The sequence below is a fragment of the Ambystoma mexicanum genome, chromosome 9 (assembly GCF_040938575.1).
Source record: "Ambystoma mexicanum isolate Mex_15411 chromosome 9, UKY_AmexF1_1, whole genome shotgun sequence".
NCBI lineage: Eukaryota > Metazoa > Chordata > Amphibia > Caudata > Ambystomatidae > Ambystoma > Ambystoma mexicanum.
In genome coordinates, this window is record NC_090931.1 from 168,523,199 (window position 1) to 168,543,661 (window position 20,463).

At 45.7% G+C, this 20,463-nt stretch overlaps 1 protein-coding gene across 4 annotated transcripts in view; it reads left to right on the plus strand.

Moving 5' to 3' along the window:
• Positions 1-20,463, plus strand: part of USP2 (ubiquitin specific peptidase 2) — a 357,749-nt gene that overhangs the window by 101,243 nt on the left and 236,043 nt on the right. For all 4 annotated transcript variants that reach the window (XM_069614354.1, XM_069614356.1, XM_069614355.1 and 1 more), the window contains one exon: positions 16,586-17,336. In XM_069614354.1, the coding sequence (XP_069470455.1) occupies positions 16,629-17,336 (708 nt within the window). In that variant the 5' untranslated portion in view covers positions 16,586-16,628. The remainder of the gene's footprint in view (positions 1-16,585; positions 17,337-20,463) is intronic.

Below are 20,463 nucleotides of genomic sequence, written 5' to 3' on the forward strand. Positions count from 1 at the left end.
CAGAGAAGAAAAGAGCATCTGTGGATGTACATGAACAGTTCTGGTAAGAAACACCCCAACAGGCCCTCCTACCTAAAGGGTTTGTGGGGGGAATCTGCACCCTCATGGACAGTCATAGAAGGCAGGACAATGTTTTCACTGTCCCGGGATGATAGCTCAGCGACAACGTGCTCGCCTTGGAAACAAGACGACATGAAGCAACACAGGTTCGATCCCCGGGTCCGCGCTTAGAAACCTCTGGGTATTAAGAGCGTTATAAATACGCAACTAAGACATATTCCTGTAACAGCGTCTCGATGATCCCGGGCTGTGTGAGCGCTTTAATAAATGCAAATAAATCAATAAAGTAAATTAGACGTGAAATTATGAAGGAGAATTATCAAGGAGAATATCTCAGCGCAAGTCCCTTAGGAGACAATCCCTGGAATGAATCGACACACAAATGTTTTACTAAGTCGTTCAGCCTTCTGGCCAAAGTAATAGATACCAGAAAAAGAACTTTAGAAGATAGGACCTACAGGGGGATGGAGTAAGCGTACTGATGCAAACTGTTCCCTAAGAGAAGCTATTGAAATCCCAACTGGGTTGTCTTCAAAACAATTGCCTTAACTCACAAATGTCTTCATGGACTCGCACCCACGGATCTCGAACAAAGGATCTCCAAACAAACAGCATCCAGACCCTCCAGGGCCGTCTATGCCAACCGCATCTTGGTTCCTCACACGCGTAGAGTGCGTGCTGGGGGCTCAAGCTTCCCAACAATGGCTGCTACTCTCTGGAACAACCTCCCGAACGAGATCAGATCAATCGAATCCCATGCTGTCTTCTGTAAGGCCTTAAACACTAGGCTCTTTGTCTAGAGGGCTTACCCTACGTGCGATTCCTGACATATGCTTCCTCACTGAATGTGTCACACCTTGCAATGTAAAATACTGTTTCTCCGTAAATGCAAATGTCATATGTTTTTTCTTGGGCCGCTTATTGTAACCCTCAAGCAAGCCTTCTTAAGTATCCTTGATAGCGCTTTGATGCCCGTGGGCTGCGGTGCGCTTTACAAATCCAAAGATAATAATAAATAATAACCGAGAAAACTCTCTGGAAAATGAAGAATTCTAATAGGGTTACAGGAAAGAGGGGCCAATCCATTTCTATCGAACCGTAAGAGCACAAGTGCCAAAGTCTAGAACAATCTTGGAGTTGTCTGGAGCCTAGATCTCTAAGTGACAGAGCTGCATCCCTTCTGTTGAGCCTGTCATTCAGATTCCAGGATGACAGCTGTAGTCTGAGTAAATCCTGTGTTGGCAAATCTGAGGAACACCTGAGGGGTCAAGGGTGCCACCTCAGAGTTCAAGGGGAGAGGAGAAGGATCATCTCCAAAAATGTGTTGAAGTAGGAGAGATCAGAGGTTCCTCTTCCACAGGGGTGCTTTCAAGCTCAACCTGGAACCTTCGTCTGATCTTAATCGGGATCTTTGACAAGAGAGGAAATGGGGGCAACACATGTCCAAGGAGAGGAGGCCAGTTAAGTCAAAATGCTTGCACGCAAACAGTATCTTCATTTCTCCCTGATCAGTATCTTCCTCAATGCCTTGGGAGAAGTGTGCTGAAGTGGGAGGCAAAGGGATCAATTTCTGGGATGCCCTCAGACCCCGAAGGCATCACCACACCTTGGCCCAGGTCCAGCTTAAAGCAGCAGTCCCTAAAGAAATGGGATACAGAACCTGCCTACATAGAAAGCAGTGGCCTCGGTACTCCAGGAAGAGCATTCCAGTGCAGTCAAAAACCTCTGAAAATGTCTGAGGAGACTGGGCAGTGTAGGCAGCACATATTTCTGGCCTGAACATTGTGTGAGGCTGTGTAAGATCCATTGAGGATTATCCCTGATTTCTGTATTGTTGGTTGTGGTTGTGTCCCCTGATGCCATATCAATTTCCCTAAAAAACATTGAAGAAGTGAGTGCACTTTAAGTGCTTAAGAGTACTTTTCTTTACAGCCCTGCAAATAGTACATCCTTACCCATGGCCAGTATTTCTGAACACAGGAACTTTCTCGGTCCTTCTATTCCTTTATATTTCTGCTTCCTATAGGCGGAAGGGGGTGGGGGCACGCATGCATGAGTAGGTGGGGATGAATCTTCTATATGTATCTTCAGTCATTATGGAGCTAGAGGGAGGCTCTGGTTCCTACATGGGGAGGTTATGCAACTATCTCATCAACCATTGTTATTTAACGGAGGTGCCACAGTCAACCTCTTGGGAATCCACATTTGTTGTGCCATTAGGAGCTAATGAGGGGGTCATCGGGGGCCAAGGCAGGTTGAGGTTGCTGCATCCCTCTGAATAAGGCTAATCAACAGAAACATTTACTTTCACCACTGATGTACATTTTAGTTGCTCTGCTGATGGGAAGATCAGAGCCTGTGCTGGTACTTCAGGTAGCGAAGGAGCTGGAATAAGAGCTGGCACTGCTGGAACAAAGGCAGTGTGTTGAGCTCAAGGTGAGCCGTGCAGCTGCCAAGGAGCTGGGGAGGTGTTACGGGCTAATCGTCTCCTTTTATGTTTCTCTCTCTCTCTCTCTTTCTCTCTCTCTCGTGCTCTCTTTCTCTCTCTCTTTCTCTCTCTCCCCCCTCTCTCTATCTCTCCCCCTCTCTCTCTCTCTCTCTCTCTCTCTCTCTCCCTGCACTGTGTGTGCTTACTGCTAGATCACTGCTTGTCCTTCTGCTCCATTGCCTTTGTTATGCAGGAGAATAAGCGTCTCTGGATGCACACTCAGAGTTCACCCCAAGAAGAGAGGTCGAAGTAACAGGCACTTACATGAACTTCAAGGCCTGTGTCCTCCCTCCTTTCTTCCAGGTGTACAGTGCACTGATTATTCTTACACCTTTGATCCTGCTTTCCTTCATTGTATGGGGTTCCCCAAGACCCCATATTTGTTGCCAAACGTGAAGAAGAACTGGGGATGGGGCACAATCTGATGTGAGCACTTGCCTGCAATGACCTACCTAAGAATATACGGAACCCAACAAACCACCTAGCATTCAGGAAACTCCTCAAATCATGGCTCTTCACAGCGTAACCTCAACAGCGATGCACTAGAATGCCCACCCCATTAAAACAACTACGAAAATAACACCAACCTCGGCCAATCTCAAATGGACAAGCACTGAACCCAAAGAACCGACCACATGACAGACCATAAGATATCATGGGAACTAGCCACAAAAGGAGGCCTCCAGAGACTGATCACATACTCAGACCGAGACGAAAGCCCTTAAATGACTCATCCACTCCCTCCCGAACGTACCATATCCAAACCCCTAGCAGATGCATTTAGATAGAAAGTTTGTGAGAGGAGTCCACTAAACCAGCTCCAGCACCCAAGGAGGAGAATAGACACCCAACCCACATTAATGTATCCATCCGCATTAGAACACCTACAGAGCTCGCTAGAATAGAACAGCGAGGAGCAATTAGAACACTTACAGAGCGCGTTAGAACAGCACAGGGAGCGCCTCACACAAACCAAAACCCTGCCAGGTGTAACCCCTACGCCCACCCTGATGAGATTGGGAGGATTGGCGAGCACCACACTCGGACATATTTCTGAATGTTAGCATGTAAAACTTCATATAACCCACTAACAAAAAACTCAGCATTTCTGTAGACTTATCTGACTCAAAGATCTGACACAACCATCTCTCGCACAACAAACAGCACGCACTTCACAACACCGCAACAACACATAAGCAACACCAACAGCACACAAGGACTGGCATCGATCCGATACTCACACCAAAGCTCAGCACCCGGCGTATACCGAGTTGAAGCTGCCAACAGAACACCACTCTTCTCACTATCCTACTCCCGCTTCACCTACTAACCCATCCCACCTTCTCATTTGCAGATCTGCCAGAGCGCCTGGGGACCAACTCTGTTGGTGACGGTGCGTGGTACAAATACCTTTAACATTTAACTTTCGCCATACAACACTTACATTGTCAATATGAATATCGCCAGTCGCATTAACTAAATTGAGTAGACCAGTCAGTATAAAATAAACTGTATTTGCTTTAATGGACTGCCAACACGTGTTTCGACCTAGTACAACAAGTCTTCCTCAGGGCAATTATGGGGCACAATCTTCTCTTCACCACTATGGGTAACCATTTGAGTCCACCTCTCCTGTTCTGAACCCATGAAACATGTAGGTAAGCGGAAAACCGGTAGAGAAGAGTAAGAACCATCTTATGGCAGACTCTGGGGCTATGCAACTGCTGTGTTCTGAGATGGATGATTGACCACCCGTCCTCGGCTATTCAACTGCTGCATCCTGAGATGGATGATTGACCACCTGACCTCATTCTGTGCCGCTCTGTTCTACTCCTTTGACTGTTCCAAACCTTCATGTGGAGCTGTGAAAAGAAAAGTGGCAACATTGGCTGTAATACATTACAGAGAAGATGGATCTGATTGAAAAATGACAAACAGCTGTGAGGGATGTTTGACATATTATACACTTCGTCTAAGCAAAGGGGATTACAAGATATACAGCCTGGAGCTCTGAAACGAAATGATGCCTGTCTCAAGGAGGGAACAATCCTCATGTTGGAGGTCTTCATGAGGAAAATACTAAAGCAGTAATGTGTGTTACAGTGGTAATGCTGGAATATATCGTTGGGGAAAGCCTATTGATTTTTTAGTGCAATAAGCATCAAATGGGGATGGTGCTAACCTATATTTTTGAGCTAAACCTCATGATTTTTTTTGGTCTCAAGCAGCAGAAAAATGTATTTTGCAGTGGCAGTACTGGCATATACTGTTGAGGCAGGGCCTCATTATTTTATTTGAGTGTGGCCAGCAATAGCAAGAAATTGTGCTGCAATGTGCTCCTGTGTACTGTTGGGGCTTGGCAATATATTTAGGTGTTTCATCGGTTTTCTTATGGAACCCCTGGTCAATTATATGGCTCTTTCCTCATTTTCTGAAATTGTTACTATAATATGTTCTATTTCAACCCATTGTTTTAAAAAAATTTCACAAACGGAGACCCTTCTTAGCTGGTTTTGGATCACCTCCTTGCCTTAGCGTCACCACAAATTAATTAGACGCCACTGGCTAGTGGTTTGATATGCTAGCTTCTTAATTGGAGGTCATCTGCCCTAATTCCTGTCCCTCTCTTTACCTAGTCCTTCATACTGGAAGCCTTCCATGCCACCCTTGCATTGTCTGCTGGTGAAATCTCTCAGCCTGGGTAGGATGCTGGCTATTATCAAGCATCAACAGCAACCTAGAACCAAAGCCTAGGAAACAATAGCAACTGGCACCCAAAACCAGAAGCGCCCTTACCCAAACACAGGTGACTCATTTCCTGAATCCACTCATGTAGAGGATTGGTCATTCCATCCCACGGCACAGGCATGCACCCTCTGTATGCCTCTGTCCAGCTCACACAAAACGATGCCTACATTATGAAACAGATTGCACAGCCATACCAGTTACACCTTCACCTATCACAGCTCTTTAAAGGGCCCCACATTTGTAAAGCCCCTTGGCAGTTCCCAAGCATTTCAAAAGCATGAGGACCTTGCTTGTTAAACTCTTGGCCATCCCTACACCTGGTTACATTCTAGGTCAGCAACGGTGTCATGCTGTGTCAACCGTAGTCCCCCCACAGAACACGTCAGTGATGCTGGGGCAGAGTAGGTCTTACAGCTAAAGTAGTGCTGAGCTACAGAGGCGTTGCTCTAGGGGAAGTGGGGGTGCTATAACCCCGGGTCTTTTAGTTGCAGCCCCGAATAAAAGCTCAGGAGCTACAGCCAAAAGTCTAGCTAGCCCTGAGTCCCGACAGGCTAGACATTAGCATAGCACCAGATCTTTTCCAGACATAGCAACACCCCGGCTGCGCTATTCTCAGGTAAACCTTCCGACTCCTCTCCCACATGCATTGTACATAATCATGTACATGGTGAAGAAGCTGTTCCTAGAAGTGACCTATCATTAGCCAACTCCCTGCCCTGATGAGGCATAAAACTGGCTATCTTGTCCTACTATTAACATGTGCAAGGCCTTACATGGTCTACAGAAGGAAAAGGAGCACGGTAAAGCAAAAAGGGTGGGAAAAGAGTACGGTAAAGCAAAGAAGATGGGAAAGGAGCATGGTAAAGCAAAGAGGAGGGGAAGGGGGTACGGTAGAGCAAAGAGTACGGGAAAGAAGCACGGTAAAGCAAAGAGGATGGGAAAGAAGCACGGTAAAGCAAAGAGGATGGGAAAGAAGCACGGTATAGCAAAGAGGATGGGAAAGGGGCACGATAAAGCAAAGAGGACAGGAAAGGAGCACGGTAAAGCAAAGAGGACGGGAAAGGGGTACGATAAAGCAAAGAGGACAGGAAAAGAGCACGGTAAAGCAAAGAGGTCGGCACCGGTGCAAAAAGTGCCATAAATAAAAGCAGGGAAAGGCGAAGTTGGCAGAAGAATGTTTTGGATAGCATGGGAGCATGCCTTTCCTGTGAGGTGGATCATGAAATGTATGATGTAGAAAAGAAAAGTTTATTCTACTTTATATGGACTTGATTGGAATGTGCTAGAAGGCGGATTTGGAGAACAGGATAATGTGTACAATATGCAATATTGAATGCACAATTGGCTTGAGATGTGCCCGGCAATCCTAAAATATTCAGTAGTTTATTTTCCTGGGCAAATCCTTAACGGTTACCTCAGGATTAACTCCAGAATATTCCTTCCATGAGTGCCCAGCCTGAGGACGGGTCTGACCTATTAAAGAATAGACTTAGTAGAAGGTGAATGTTGGCGAATACCAGAGGGAGGAGGGGGTGATATGGTTACCTGTGCTTCTGCTGTAACCAGTCTCCTGCCATCTCCAGCCCTATTTCCGCCGTGGCACAGAGCAGGTTTCAAGGTCACGTGTGAATTCCTGACAGCTGCAAAAACACAAAGTTCCTGCAGCTAGAGATGGCTTAATAATTTTCTGCACACCTAATCTAATGTATAATAATTGTATGCCTTAGTCAGTCTGGTTGCATGTAAATCTGTAAAAATAAGCCAGGCCTGTTTGTGTATGGTGACTGCTAAGAACGCACAATTATACAACTACTGCAATTTGATAGCACATTAGTGTCAGCTCTCTGGGCAGGTTTCCTCTTTGGCAGGACTGAATCATATTGCTGTCTGGTCTGACTTTTTTGTCGCCACAATTGCTATGTGAGACAATGCCAAGGATTCTGCCTCTCTGATCCCCATGCAGGAAAACAACACCTTCAATCAGGGCACAGAAACTTCCACCAAGAGGAATCCAGGAGATCTAAGGCTTCAGTGACAGCACTGCATAACAAAGCCACACTTCCACCAGGTTGCTGACCACTGGAAACCCTTTGACGTCAGCAGGCAAGGGACGGGGGAGGAGCTAGAGTAGCTAGGAAGAGGCTGACTAAGAGAAGGGTCCCGCAATCTTGGTTTCTGTTAGGGGCAACTTTCTTTTCCTGTCCCCTCAATTTCCTGCAGGCAAGGTAGTCTGGGTGTGAACCCTTAGAGTAGGCTTGCTTTAGAGCGATCCCCTGTGACATTTTTCCTTTATAAGAAGAGAGCCATCCCCTCATTCTTTGATTCATCTGTGGACCACCAAAAGAAGAATGATTCACGTTTTAACCTCTGTTGGGAGTGCACGCCATTCCAAAGCACAAAGCAAAGCATCTAATGAAGAGGTGTGCTGTGTCTTCAAAACATCCTAGGGAGCATTGGGAGAGAACTGCTGCTGGATAAAGTAATCTCTATTGGCTGAAGTGGAACCAGGCACCTGTTCACTGTAGATGAAGGATCCCTTGTAGGTGACAGGCATGCTCCAGCCAAGATGGAGTTGGAGTGCTGAACAGAAGGACATCTACTCTTGACCGCCTTCTCTCCTCATAGTTTGATAGACACTGAAGCCCAGCCAACTCTGCATCTGACACCTGCTGAGTCTTCTAACTTCCCCAACTTAACACCACCACCTGGTCACCAGCTTCTTCAAAATCCTAGTCACTGCAGTACCCCGATGCTGTGTCATGCCAACATATTCCACTCACTTTTTTTTTTTTTTTTTTTTTTTTTTTTGCAACTTTATTTTAGAAAAAGAAGAAAAGACAATAACATATTCACAAAAAAAAATTACATACCAGTTCACTGAAACATCAAAAACAAGAATATTTTAAATACAAAACCCAACCCAACCCACAGTTCACATCACATTACCTATAAAATCAAACTCAATACAGATCCAAAAAAGTCCCCCATATTTTTGCAAACAAACCATTCTTACCCTGTTTCCTATATATACATTCCTCCATAGCTGCCAAATCTCGCATTTCACTTATCCACAACTCTTTCTCCAATGCAGCAACAGATTTCCAATTTCTAAGGATAATTTTCTTACCCACTGCAGCTCCTCTAAATAACCATTTTTTCTGGCATTGAGAGAGATCATCCAAGTTGAAGTCGCTCCCCAGAATGATTGTCTCGAAATTAAAATCAATTGTCACATCCAGGATTTCTTCACAAATTACACCGACATCATTCCAGAACCCTCGAACCTTCACGCAATCCCACAACATATGCTCCATTGTACCATTCTCCTGAACACATGCCCAGCATTCCGGACCATCCCTTAAACTTCGCCTCCACAATTTTTCCGGGGTCCAATAGACCCTATTCAGGATCTTAATCTGTCTTGTCCGCTCAGTCAAACTCAAGGAACACAGTTTGACATTCTCACACATTCGTGTCCAAACTTCCACAGAAATGTCCGTGCCAATTCTCCTACTCCATTCAAATCTTAGAAAATCATTGCCTTTATATTCAAGCAGAATCTGCCTGTATACTCTGCTCGCTAAGCCGCCCTCATTCACCAAAGATTTCCTCGTAAGAAATTCCAGGTTCAGACTATTTTGAAAATCACACACACCAACAACCAACTTCAGTTTCCTGTAGTCTGAAAACTTGAAACCCTCAATGCGAAATTCTCTCTGCAAATCTCTAGCGCTTTTCCATTCACCCTCAGTGAAGAGGTCACCAACCCATTTGACACCACCTAAAAACCATTCAGGCCAAAATATTGTTTTGCCGTTTAGTTTGATAGAGGGATTCATCCATAATGACGCATTCGGATCTCTGCATGCATCCACACCTAACAATGCATTCAGATTCTTCCAGGAATTTCTCAATGATGTAGTCAATATATCTTTCACACCTTTCGATACTGTGGTCAACAATGCCCTAGGTGACAAAGGGCCATTAGCACTCGCCTCGGCCACAGCCCACACACTAGGATTTGTTTCCATGAAGTCAACCACAAAAGCACAATTAAAGGCTAGATGATAGGCCCTGAAATTTGGTACTCCTAACCCGCCTTTCTCCAATGGCAACTGTAACTTCCACAAACTCAATCTTGGCGGTTTCTTGTCCCATAAAAATCCTTGTGTAAGCCTGTCTAATTCTTTCCAATAAGAAGCCTCAATATTCAATGGGATCATACCTAAAATATAGTTGATTTTAGGGGCGGACACCATCTTCAAAGCGTTAACCTTCCCCCAAAGCGAGAGATACAGTAATTCCCATCGTTCCAAGTCATTTTTAAAAGCCACAGTAAGCATATTCATGTTCACTCTTACCAAGTCACTAATCCTCGGAGTGATCCAAATCCCCAGATATAACACCTTATCTGGACACCAACGAAAACCCAGATCAGTGACATATTTTTTGCTACATCCAGGAACCAGCGGCATCACTTCCGATTTGCTCCAATTTACTCTATAACCAGAAATCTTCTGGAATGAAGTTAAGACATCCATTAATGCTGGTAAAGATAGATGCAAGTCCCGCAGGACCAAAAGTATGTCATCTGCAAACAACCATATTTTCTGTTGTAAACCCCAACACGAGACACCGTCAATATCCAGTTCATTTCTAATAACAGCTGCCAAAGGCTCAATCGCCAGAACAAACAACAAAGGCGAAAGCGGGCATCCCTGTCTCGTCCCCCTTTCCAGACTAAAAGGAACAGAGCGGATCCCATTGGTATTAACATCTGCTGTCGGCTCCGAATATAAGAGCCTGATCCACGATCTAAAATTCACTCCAAATCCCAATTTCTCAAGGACTAAGAACAAGAAATCCCATTCCACCCGATCAAAAGCCTTCTCCGCGTCCAATGAAAAAACGGCTGCATCCCCTGACTCATCCGTCGCCTTATTAATCGTATGGAATAAACGCCTGATGTTGCTAGATGTTTTTCTCCCTTTCACAAAACCCGATTGATTTTCATTGATCAACTTCGGGAGAAGATCCTCCACTCTAGAGGCCAAGATCTTCGCCAAAATTTTGTTGTCCGTGTTACTGCCGAGGGACAGTTTCTGCTCCTCTGGACCCAAGTCTACTGAGCTTTTCGGCTCCTCCTGACCCGACATTACCCGCCATCACTAGCATCTTCAACCCACAAGCCGACGCTGCTCTCTAACGGCACTGCATTTTTGGAACTGTGCCGCCGCTCAATGACTCGACACTGGCCTGACCAAAAAGCACCTAGACTCCCAGCCTGATGCCAAAAAGCCTGGCTCACATAAAAGTGAAGGTAGGTATGCCCCTAAACCTTCGTTACAAGGGCAACACTTATCCATAAACTACAAAGTGTAAATGAAGCAGAAATAATTTTCAAAGCATATAACAACTGTATGTTTATTTTGTTATGTACAAAATCGGATGCTACAAAAGCTATCCTTACGGATATAAATCCCATGTTCGCTACTGAGTCATTCAGAATAACATGCTAAAATTGCTAACCTCATTAGGCGCAATAAAGTGAAATGACGTCCCTGCTCAGACCCTCCTCGAATGTTAGCCTCCCTCCATCAGATTCACTACAGCTTTCAACACAATCTCATCTGTGACATTCACGTATCTTGATGTCTTTTTAAACAGTTCACTGTGGACAACCCTCTGCCGGGTTCGCTCTTGTCAACTCATTATTTATTGGGACTTCAGGCTTCGCCTCCTCTTTATCAGCATCCCTCTGTCGGGGTTCACTCTTGCCAACTTTTGCAATTCACACAGTGCGGGATTCACTTCCCTTAGCTTTACCTTCCTTTGACGGTCAAAGACTTTCGACTGTACGGAGGATTTTGCTAGACCCCCGTATGACCACTTTGACCCTCTTCTCCGTTCCCAAGGACTTCTGGTAACAGTAGTTTCAACAATAGGGTAATCGTCCAGAATTTCTCAAGTGAATACCCATGTGGTGCCCGACTCCTCTGTAGCTGGTTCTCCCCTCTCGTATTAACAGTTCTTTGTACTTTCTTCAATTAGCCATTTGCTACTTTTGTTCAACACAGTTCAGTTTCTTATCGGCTCTCCCCTCGAGTCACTGGCTGTGATGAACCGCTTGGCTTTTCTTGTCTTTACAGTCAAGGCCAGTACCACGGTGGCAAGCGTTTCTCCCCGACTTGATTATCAGCGGACTATGGCCCTGTGTACCATTGACATCTGCTACAAAACATGCTGACTATTGTTCACGTTCTTATGTTTCCTTCTGTGGAGGTTTCACAGGCCTTGGTCAGGAAGGGCCAGGTCGCTTTTCCCCTTGTCACCCTCTCGGCTATCGCCGTCTTTCTCCTCCTCTTGAACTGCCATGCTGAGTTAACTCTCTCGTCAAGCGGTCTGCCTTGCTTGTCTTGTGCTCTCGTGCTCCACCTTTTATCCCTGTGGGGACGAGAAAGGGCCGACAGATGTATGCCATTCTGGTCAATTGCCTGACTTTGCCTGACCATCGTGGTGGGACATGTCAGATAAACGGCTCTGGTGTTTGTCCGTCATTTTTCATGGTGTGCGAAAGTGTTAGTGTCGGAAAAGTGGGAGGGTTTAGAGTGTTTGAGTATCCTACGGGGTAGGATGGGGAAAATATATAATAAGGGAGATACTGCGCCTCACCCGTCGGTGTCCCACTTTCACTCCCCTAGGATGCCCCATCCAGGTGATCCTGCCTCACTTTCCACCCCCAGGAACTGGATCCAATAGCGATGGCTGTGTCCTGGCCACCTGGATAGCCTCACAATACCCTGTTCCCCGGTCCACTTTTGGGACGATAGTTAATTTTAAGCCCCCCTTCTTTTTCTTGTTCTTAAAGACATATCCTTTGAACAGCGACATTGTGTCACTCCTGTGCGAGGCTTGTGCCTGAACACCCCTGATCATCTACCAACAGTGTCTTATTGCAAACGTCTGCATTCTCTTTGTTTTCTTTTACAGGGGTGGCTTTTTGTAGTGTTTTCTAGTTTTGTTGATTGTGTTTGTATTGTTTAAACTCTATATTTTTATAGAAACTTAATTTGACATTCTTTTATTTTGGTCCATTGTATTTAAGTTTGTTTGGGCTGGTACTGCTGTCACCACACACTCCATCTGAAGAGTATATAGACTGTGCTACCACAAAAGGCAAAGGAGGTATACATGTTGGGCTGTGTCTGTTTCATCTTGATGAATGGGGTCACTGCTGGTTTGAGAACGGTGTGGGGATCAGTAGGTGCTTCACAATTGGACCATCCCAATTACATTTTGGGCCTTTAAGGATTCCGCCCCCAAAATGATAGGCATTTGAACGTATAAGACTGTGCAACAGTAAATACGAAAGCTTCATAGCAGAAGGTGCATTTAATAACATGCTAAGTGAAATGTGTGATTATCTCTGTCCCTGACATGTGAGGTGACTACGGTTTGCTTTTGAAAAACTCCAGCATTAAATCTATCTTTCTTCCTCTATATACTTATCTGATAATAAGTCACTACTTTTGAACCTATGAAATGTCAACTCATATAGTGGCATGGGCTATTGATGTTATGCTGTGTTATGTTACGCAGCTTTTTGAACTTTACAGAATCACCCTTTTAATGTGGCCTTCCTCGTCAGTGGACATTGCTGGTAGTGAGGGGCTGCTTTTGGATCTATAAAATGCCATCCTATAGCGGTGTTCGCACTATTATTGATTTCTTAGATGTTCCAAAAGCAGCCTCCCACAATGGGTGGAGTACACCAAACAGGACTAAGACGCCGAAGATCTCATTTGGTGAAGTTTGAGGTTTGCATAAGTGTCGAAGAGGAGGCGTTATTTACCAAACTATCGACTTCTTCTAAATGGGCAGACAAATGACAACAAGGCAATTTGATGGTCTGTCTGAAATTGCAAATCCTAGTCGCATCGCATGTGTGGGGGATGCAAATCACAGAAATGCGTACAATAATATCGATTTTCTTATCACTAGGCAGGTTCTTATATGGTCCTCCCTCTCGTGTGGACCTTTCATATTTACTGTTGCACAGTCTTGTACGACCTAATGCCTATCATTTTAGGGGAGAATAGGGACTCAATTGGTACGTGCCAAGATTATGGAGATCAATGAGTCTCGTGCCAACTCTTATGTTTATGTACCGGCCTTCGAAAGCTTCCTTATATTGCGTAAACCTATTTTATACATTTCTTGGGTTTGATAACTTATTTGTACCCTGGGCTCCCTTGCTCATCTTTGCCCTTGGAGTCCTGCTCGTGCAGCAGCATGTAATATATGTTGCATACTCGCTTACATCGGGCATTTGGCCTGTACAAATAGAGCTGAGTTTGCACAGTGGTTAAGTTATACCAGTTCACCAACTCCACGCCCCGCACAGCCTGCATCCGTGAAATCTACCCCATGGACAGGCCATGCATGTATGGCTCTTGTATGGCGATTTCTACATCCCTGTTCCCGTTCTCCCGTTTTCTTTGCACGCATTACCCTTTTTACCCAGCCTAGCCTTGGCTCGCTTACTTCAGACTGTTGGCTTTGCATTCCCAGTTTTTATACCCAGAATGTGCTGCGAGTGCCTGAAAAACACTACCTGGCATTTCTGGTCTTCACACTTCAAGGGCTTCCTGAGCAAATCTTGAGGCCATCTCCCAACCATGATTCCGCTACTTGGAGTACTCCTTCCAACGTACCAAAAAGGCCATCATTAGAACATGTTCATTGCCAGGAGTTTTCTTATTGTCCTCTTTCTAGATCAGCATTGCGTGGCACCTACCATTATACTTATGCAATCCTATTCTCTCTAGAGCAATCCCATCGTATCTTCTCCAGTTGTTACCTCTGTTCATCCATATCCTTCTCCCCGCCTACACTTTTTGCCACGCTTTTCTTTCTTCTTACACCACAGACTACGATCTGGTTACCCCAAATGGAGCCATAATATGGCATTTTGTTGGACAAGGTATTGCCGCTGTAATACCACAATGTTGGTGATTGGTGCCGTCCAAAAGCTTCATAACATAACATATTTGTCGGCTTTTATGCACATTTTGAAATCCACTAAATCACACTTGGTAGGTATCAGTACTCAAAAGTGTACTTTCTCATAAGCGAGGGGTTGCGTTTTAGATCTAACATCTTAGAGTTTAATGCTATGTTTCTGTTATCTTACTTTACCTAGCTTTCAATGCAAATTTCAAAGTTCTCTGAATCACATTTTTAAGGTGCCCTTCCTCATCGCTCTACTTCCCTGACAGTGAGAGGCTACCCTTTGGAATTTTAAGATGTCATCTTGTGGAGTTGTATGTTTTATTTTTTTGTTTAATTTTACTTGGAGTTCCTGTGCAGAATCACATTTTTAAGGTGTATTTCCTCATCAATATAATACATTGATAGCTAAGGACACATTTTTTGATCTCTCAAATGTCGTTTTACAGACTTTTGATGGTGATCTAATCTATCTAATCCAATAATATCATAAAAGGCCAGATGTATGTTTGTCTTGTATGTTTTTCAGAGCCAGTCATAGCTTCGCCTGTTGTCACCACTAGAGGGAGCTGTTGCCTTAGGATTTAAAGTGGTCATACTGTAATGCCAATTCGCAGAGCTTCGCCTGTTTTTACCACTAGAGGGAGCTATTGCCTAAGGCTATATAGTGGTCATACTATGTCAGTGAAAACCTGCACTTTGGCCTGTGTACACAGGCTTTCACACTGGTTTATTTTATAAAACGCTCCACGCTTTCATTGCACATTTTACACTTCTCCAAATCACATTGTAAGGGCCTCATTCCTCGTCAGTACACTGTCTGATCGCGAGGGACAGCGATGCCGTTGGAAAGGGGAACTTTAATTTGGAGTGAGAATTAAACACGCACCCTTTCCCTTTTCCATCACATTGATAAATGAGGGGAAACAACTTTAATTCCACAATCAGGTGTTTTAAAAATGGGGGACGGGGGGTTGTACCACGTTGCTAACCGTTGGGACAGTCAGGGGAGATGCTGTACTCACACCACAGTATAACAGGTCACCAGAAGCCCAGTACAGGGTAGTACCAGTGAGCACCAAAGTAGCCCCACACTGAGCAACACCAGTAGGCCTGTGGGAAGTGGATTTCCAGGCAGAGTGAGGCCGCTGAAAGGTCAGTAGCAACGTCATTCTTCACTGACTTGTGACTGGCTGGACCGAAGCTGAACTGGCATTTCGGATGATGTACATTGGGGTGGGGGAGGGCAGGTGTTTCTCGAGAAAGCTTTAGATTCCTTTCCTTGCTGGTGGCGATCGAACCCAATGCCCTTTCCCTCATTCCCTCTCACTCTTTAACTGTCTCACTCCTTTCCTTCTCTCTTTTTTCCATTCTCTCTTTTTTTATCACTCTTCTTTCACTTTTCTGTTGTCTCGTTGTCATTCTTATTTTGTTCTGGGTGCCCTAATCCCTGCCCCACCCCCTTCCCACTGATTGCTGTTTCTGCCCCTAGGCCAGGGGCCTGCAAACTGCGACTCGCCAAATGTTATGGACTACATCTCCCATGGTCCCTCACCATTGACTATGCTGGCTAGGGCTGAAGAGAGTTGTAGTCCAAAACATTTAGTGAGCCCAAGGTTGCAGGCCCCTGCCCTGGACGATTGCCACTAGTCTGCATCAGCACTGCCACCCCTAACTCCTGATGGTAAGCTCCTAGAAATGAAAGCCAGCGCTCAAACTAGGACAAGATCGTGTTCTCTCCTGATTTCCAACCTAAACACACACATTTCAAGAGATACACACAGTGATGCAAGTAGAGCCTCCCCCCTTCCTCCACCAAGCTGCAACTATCAGGCTAGACTATCTGGCTGCGGCAGGCATAACCGCGGCGTACACAAGCAAAGCTTCCAGGCAGCGTGGCAGTGCCAGCGCCCAATGCCAAGGAACTCATTGACCTGCGCCAGTGAACTCAAGGGTGTTTATAGCTACAAAATATGTTGCAGAACCTGTGCCTGTTATTATTAGACGGGCTCCAACCGCCTGTCGTTGCCAGACAAAGCAATTGCTGCCAAGCACTGTTTGTACCTCTGCACAATTCACTCGGTGCTGTGTTTGCACACCTTTCCATCCTTTGTCTATCACCCCGACCGACCCCCACTTCGGAGTAAAAGCTGGCTACTGTGTTTTTCCACTTCCCCTTAGAAGTGAATGTACTGTTGTCACCTTTCCACACCCTGCCCCGTGCCTTAAACCCATCCTCACTGTGGCTTGCTAATCCCCCCTTTTCTCCTTGCTTTTCAGCCCATGTGCCGTCTACGGCACCCCCTGACTCCCGGCCAGCAGTATGTCTCATATCTCCGCCACGGTGAAGAGGTACAGCGGCGAGACCTACACCAAGTCCAGTTATGGCGGACTGTCGTCGTATGGCAGCAACCTCAGCTCTTCCTACGTCGAGCGGGAAAAGCTCGCCTACAAGCCAGGGCTCTCCAGCAGCTATACCAGCAGCACTCCACGCATCTCCACCTACCACTCTTCCCCAACTACTGCGGAGCTGAACCGAGGCCGCTCTCTTCCCCGAGTGGACCTAACGAGGCGCACTGAAAGCCAGTACCGGACACCTATCAAGACCCAGGGCAGTGGGCTGAGTGGTTCCAGCTATTCCTATGGCTACCACACAAGCCACCATACAAACTATTTGTCCTCTGCGTCCTCCTCACTGGCACCTCTAAACCGAAGGAAGTCCTCCAGCCAGACAGAGCTGGCCCATGACTTGGCTGGCCTTCACACCTCGGATTCGTACTTCTCGGGGGTCAACAGGAGCCCTCTTCTGAACCGTAGTCGCCTTGAGCCGGACAGCTTAACTGGCTCCTATCGGAACGTCAGCCGGACAGACTACTCAGACACCTACACTAAGAGGAGCACCGGCAGCTACAGCTTACCTCGCACGTTGGCCGCGGAGAGCAGCAATTCCTCCACGCAACCCAGCAGTCGTCTCAGCTACAGCTGGGAGAAATCTGACGCGCTGGCCGAATCATCCAGCAAGGATAGCACGGTAAGTGAAGAGGGGTTTTGACTGCTGCCAAGAGATTAATGGGTTTTTTAACAATGTTTAGTCTCTGGTTCTCTCAGAGGGATATGATCTAGAACAGGAGTAGGCAACCTGCGGCTCTCCAGATGTTTTCCCCTACATCTACCATTATCCCCAACCAGAAAAGTCAATGGCGAGGACTCATGGGATCTACGGTGTAGTAGACACACTCTGATGGTGCACAGTTGTGAGCTAAACCAAGCATAGCAGTGTATTCCCATACTATGGGCTCTAGAGCATGTGCCTTCTATTGGGTATTGTAAACCAAGATAAGCTTTGGGAGTGTCCAGTGCAACTTTTTAATGGGGAAGGACCAAGTCTGTAGACATTTATAGACAGGGCTGGAGTGGCCTACTGGGTACTCTGGAGATTTCCCGGTGGGCCTCTGCACCCTGGGCCTCTTTTGTATTTAATTTTCACATTCTCTCCTAGGAAAAGGGTTGGGCTTGCTTAAAATGTGTAATATGGGGCCACATTGAAAATTATTTCCAGGGCCCCTTTTGGTTCCCAGTCCACCCCTGTTTATAGAATTATAATGTATTACTCATCTTGCATAGGACGGCATGCGGGAATACGGAGAAGGCTCTTGCGACTATGCATCTTGCAGAGGAGGGGCTATCTTGTGGAGGTTGCACTAAACACCGTTTAGGGAGTGTTGGTACCTAATCAGGTGTCAGTTTCATGAAAGCAGAGGAAGGGGGGTGTCCTAAAAAGATCCTTTTGGTAGATGGATTTTAAAGGTCAGAGTCAGTTCTGTAAGAGAAGTATGGAAAATCCCAAAATCATCAGTCCTTTATTGCAGTCCTGTGTGGGCCAAAGAGAGGAAGGGTTCATTCCAGACTAATAAATCTAGGACCAGGGACTGATCATCGTAAGCATCAAATCCTGCATGTGAGGGCATTAATGAGTGTCAATGGTCTGCAAACGTCATAGTCCACTGCGCAGCAGGAACCATTAATGAGGGTGAAACCTAATGAACAGCCCCTGCTGCCAATGCGGACTACAACGCTGTTGCTATCCGCTTTTTACTGTCTCCCACGCTGAAGGAAACACTTGTGCATGAGAAGTAACAGGAGCAAGGTCGGGCAAGAGGGAAAACATTGGGTTTTACTAAATTGTAAAAGTATAGATAAACGAAAATACAAAGAGCTGAGAGGCTGTTTATCAGTCGTGAGTGTGGCAATGATTGTGAGTGCCATCAGCTTGCTTGGTTTTCTATTAGTGATGGTTATTGCCAGCATTTTAAGGATACTGATTGGGTTCCATGTAATTTCATCGTGGGATGTTTTTTCGCTGGGTTTTTTACCGCAATTTCTTTTAACGAAAAAACCCATCAAATTTGCTTTAATTATTTTTGGCGGGGTTCGGGTTCCCCCCAAACCAACCTATTCCCTTTAATGTTTTATGTATTCCTAAACACCCACACCCCATATATATCATTTTCTACCCCCCCCCTAAACAATTCAATGGGTTGTTTCGTAAAAAGAAATTACGGTAAAAAACCCAGCGTAAAAACATCCAGCGATGAAAGGACGTCATACCGTTGATTGGTACCGGCAAGCTGAGTCTACTCTGAACTCTAATTAGCACACGAGCCCAGAGTTTGAAGAGCGTTTAGGCACCTCGCAATGTTTTTCACAGGGATAGGTCCTTCCTTTAAATGTATCGGACAATAAATGAGGTAGCTCCCTTGCCTACCGCATGGGGCGTAACGGAAGGTTCCTATCTCACAACATGGGACGTAAGGGAAGGTTCCTATCTCACAACATGGGACATAAGGGAAGGTTCCTATATCAACATGGGACGTAACGGAAGGTTCCTATCTCACAACATGGGACGTAAGGGAAGGTTCCTATCTCACAACATGGGACATAAGGGAAGGTTCCTATCTCACAACATGGGACGTAACGGAAGGTTCCTATCTCACAACATGGGACGTAACGGAAGGTTCTTTGTGCCAGGATCATGGAACACAAGGAAGTGTTTTTCATCCAAAGCAAAGGCTGTTGGGAAGGTTCTTATTCCCACATAATGGGACACAAGAGAAGCTTCTTTAAACAAAGGTCATGGGAAAGATTGAGCACATGGGAAGGTTCGTCTCTCATCTTGAGACACAAAGGCTGGTTTTTTATCCAAAGGTCATCGGATGCGAGAAATGGTTCTTCATCCCAAAAGGTAAAGGATGCAAAGAAAGGTCTGATCTCATAAAAAGGACGCAAGGAAAAGTTATCCCTCCCATGGTTATTGGTCACAGGGAAAGGGACGGCTCTTTACTTGAAACACTTGGGAGAAGGAAAGTCTCTTCATCATAAAGTCATAGGACGCCAGCGAATGTTCCTATGTCACCACAAGAAATGGAAGGGAAGGTTCTCTACCCAAAGGTCATGGGAAACAAGAGCTGCGTATTCGTCTCAAAATGGAAAGGACGCAGAGGAAGATTCCGTACTCACAAAAATGGGCAAATGGGAAGGTTCCTATCTCACAACGAGGGGCACAAAGGAAGGGGCCTGTCTCACAACAAGAGAAGATTAATATCTCCCAACAACAGAGGGAAGGGTGGGTTGCTATCCCACAACATAGGACATAATGGAAGGTGCATATCTCCCAATGAGAGAAGCAAGGGAAGGTTCCTATCTCACAGCATGGGACATAAGGGAAGCTTCCCATCTCACAACATGAGACATAAGGGAAGGTTCCCATCTCACAACATGGGACATGAGGGAAGGTTCCCATCTCACAGCATGGGACATAAGGGAAGGTTCCTATCTCACAACATGGGACATAAGGGAAGGTTCCCATCTCACAACATGGGACATAAGGGAAGGTTCCTATCTCACAGCATGGGCCATAAGGGAACGTTCCCATCTTACAACATGAGACATAAGGGAAGGTTCCTATCTCACAACATGGGACATAAGGGAAGGTGCCTATCTCACAACATGAGACATAAGGGAAGGTTCCTATCTCACAACATGGGACATAAGGGAAGGTGCCTATCTCACAACATGGGACATAAGGGAAGGTTCCTATCTCAAAACATGGGACATAAGGGAAGGTTCCTATCTCACAACATGGGACATAAGGGAAGGTT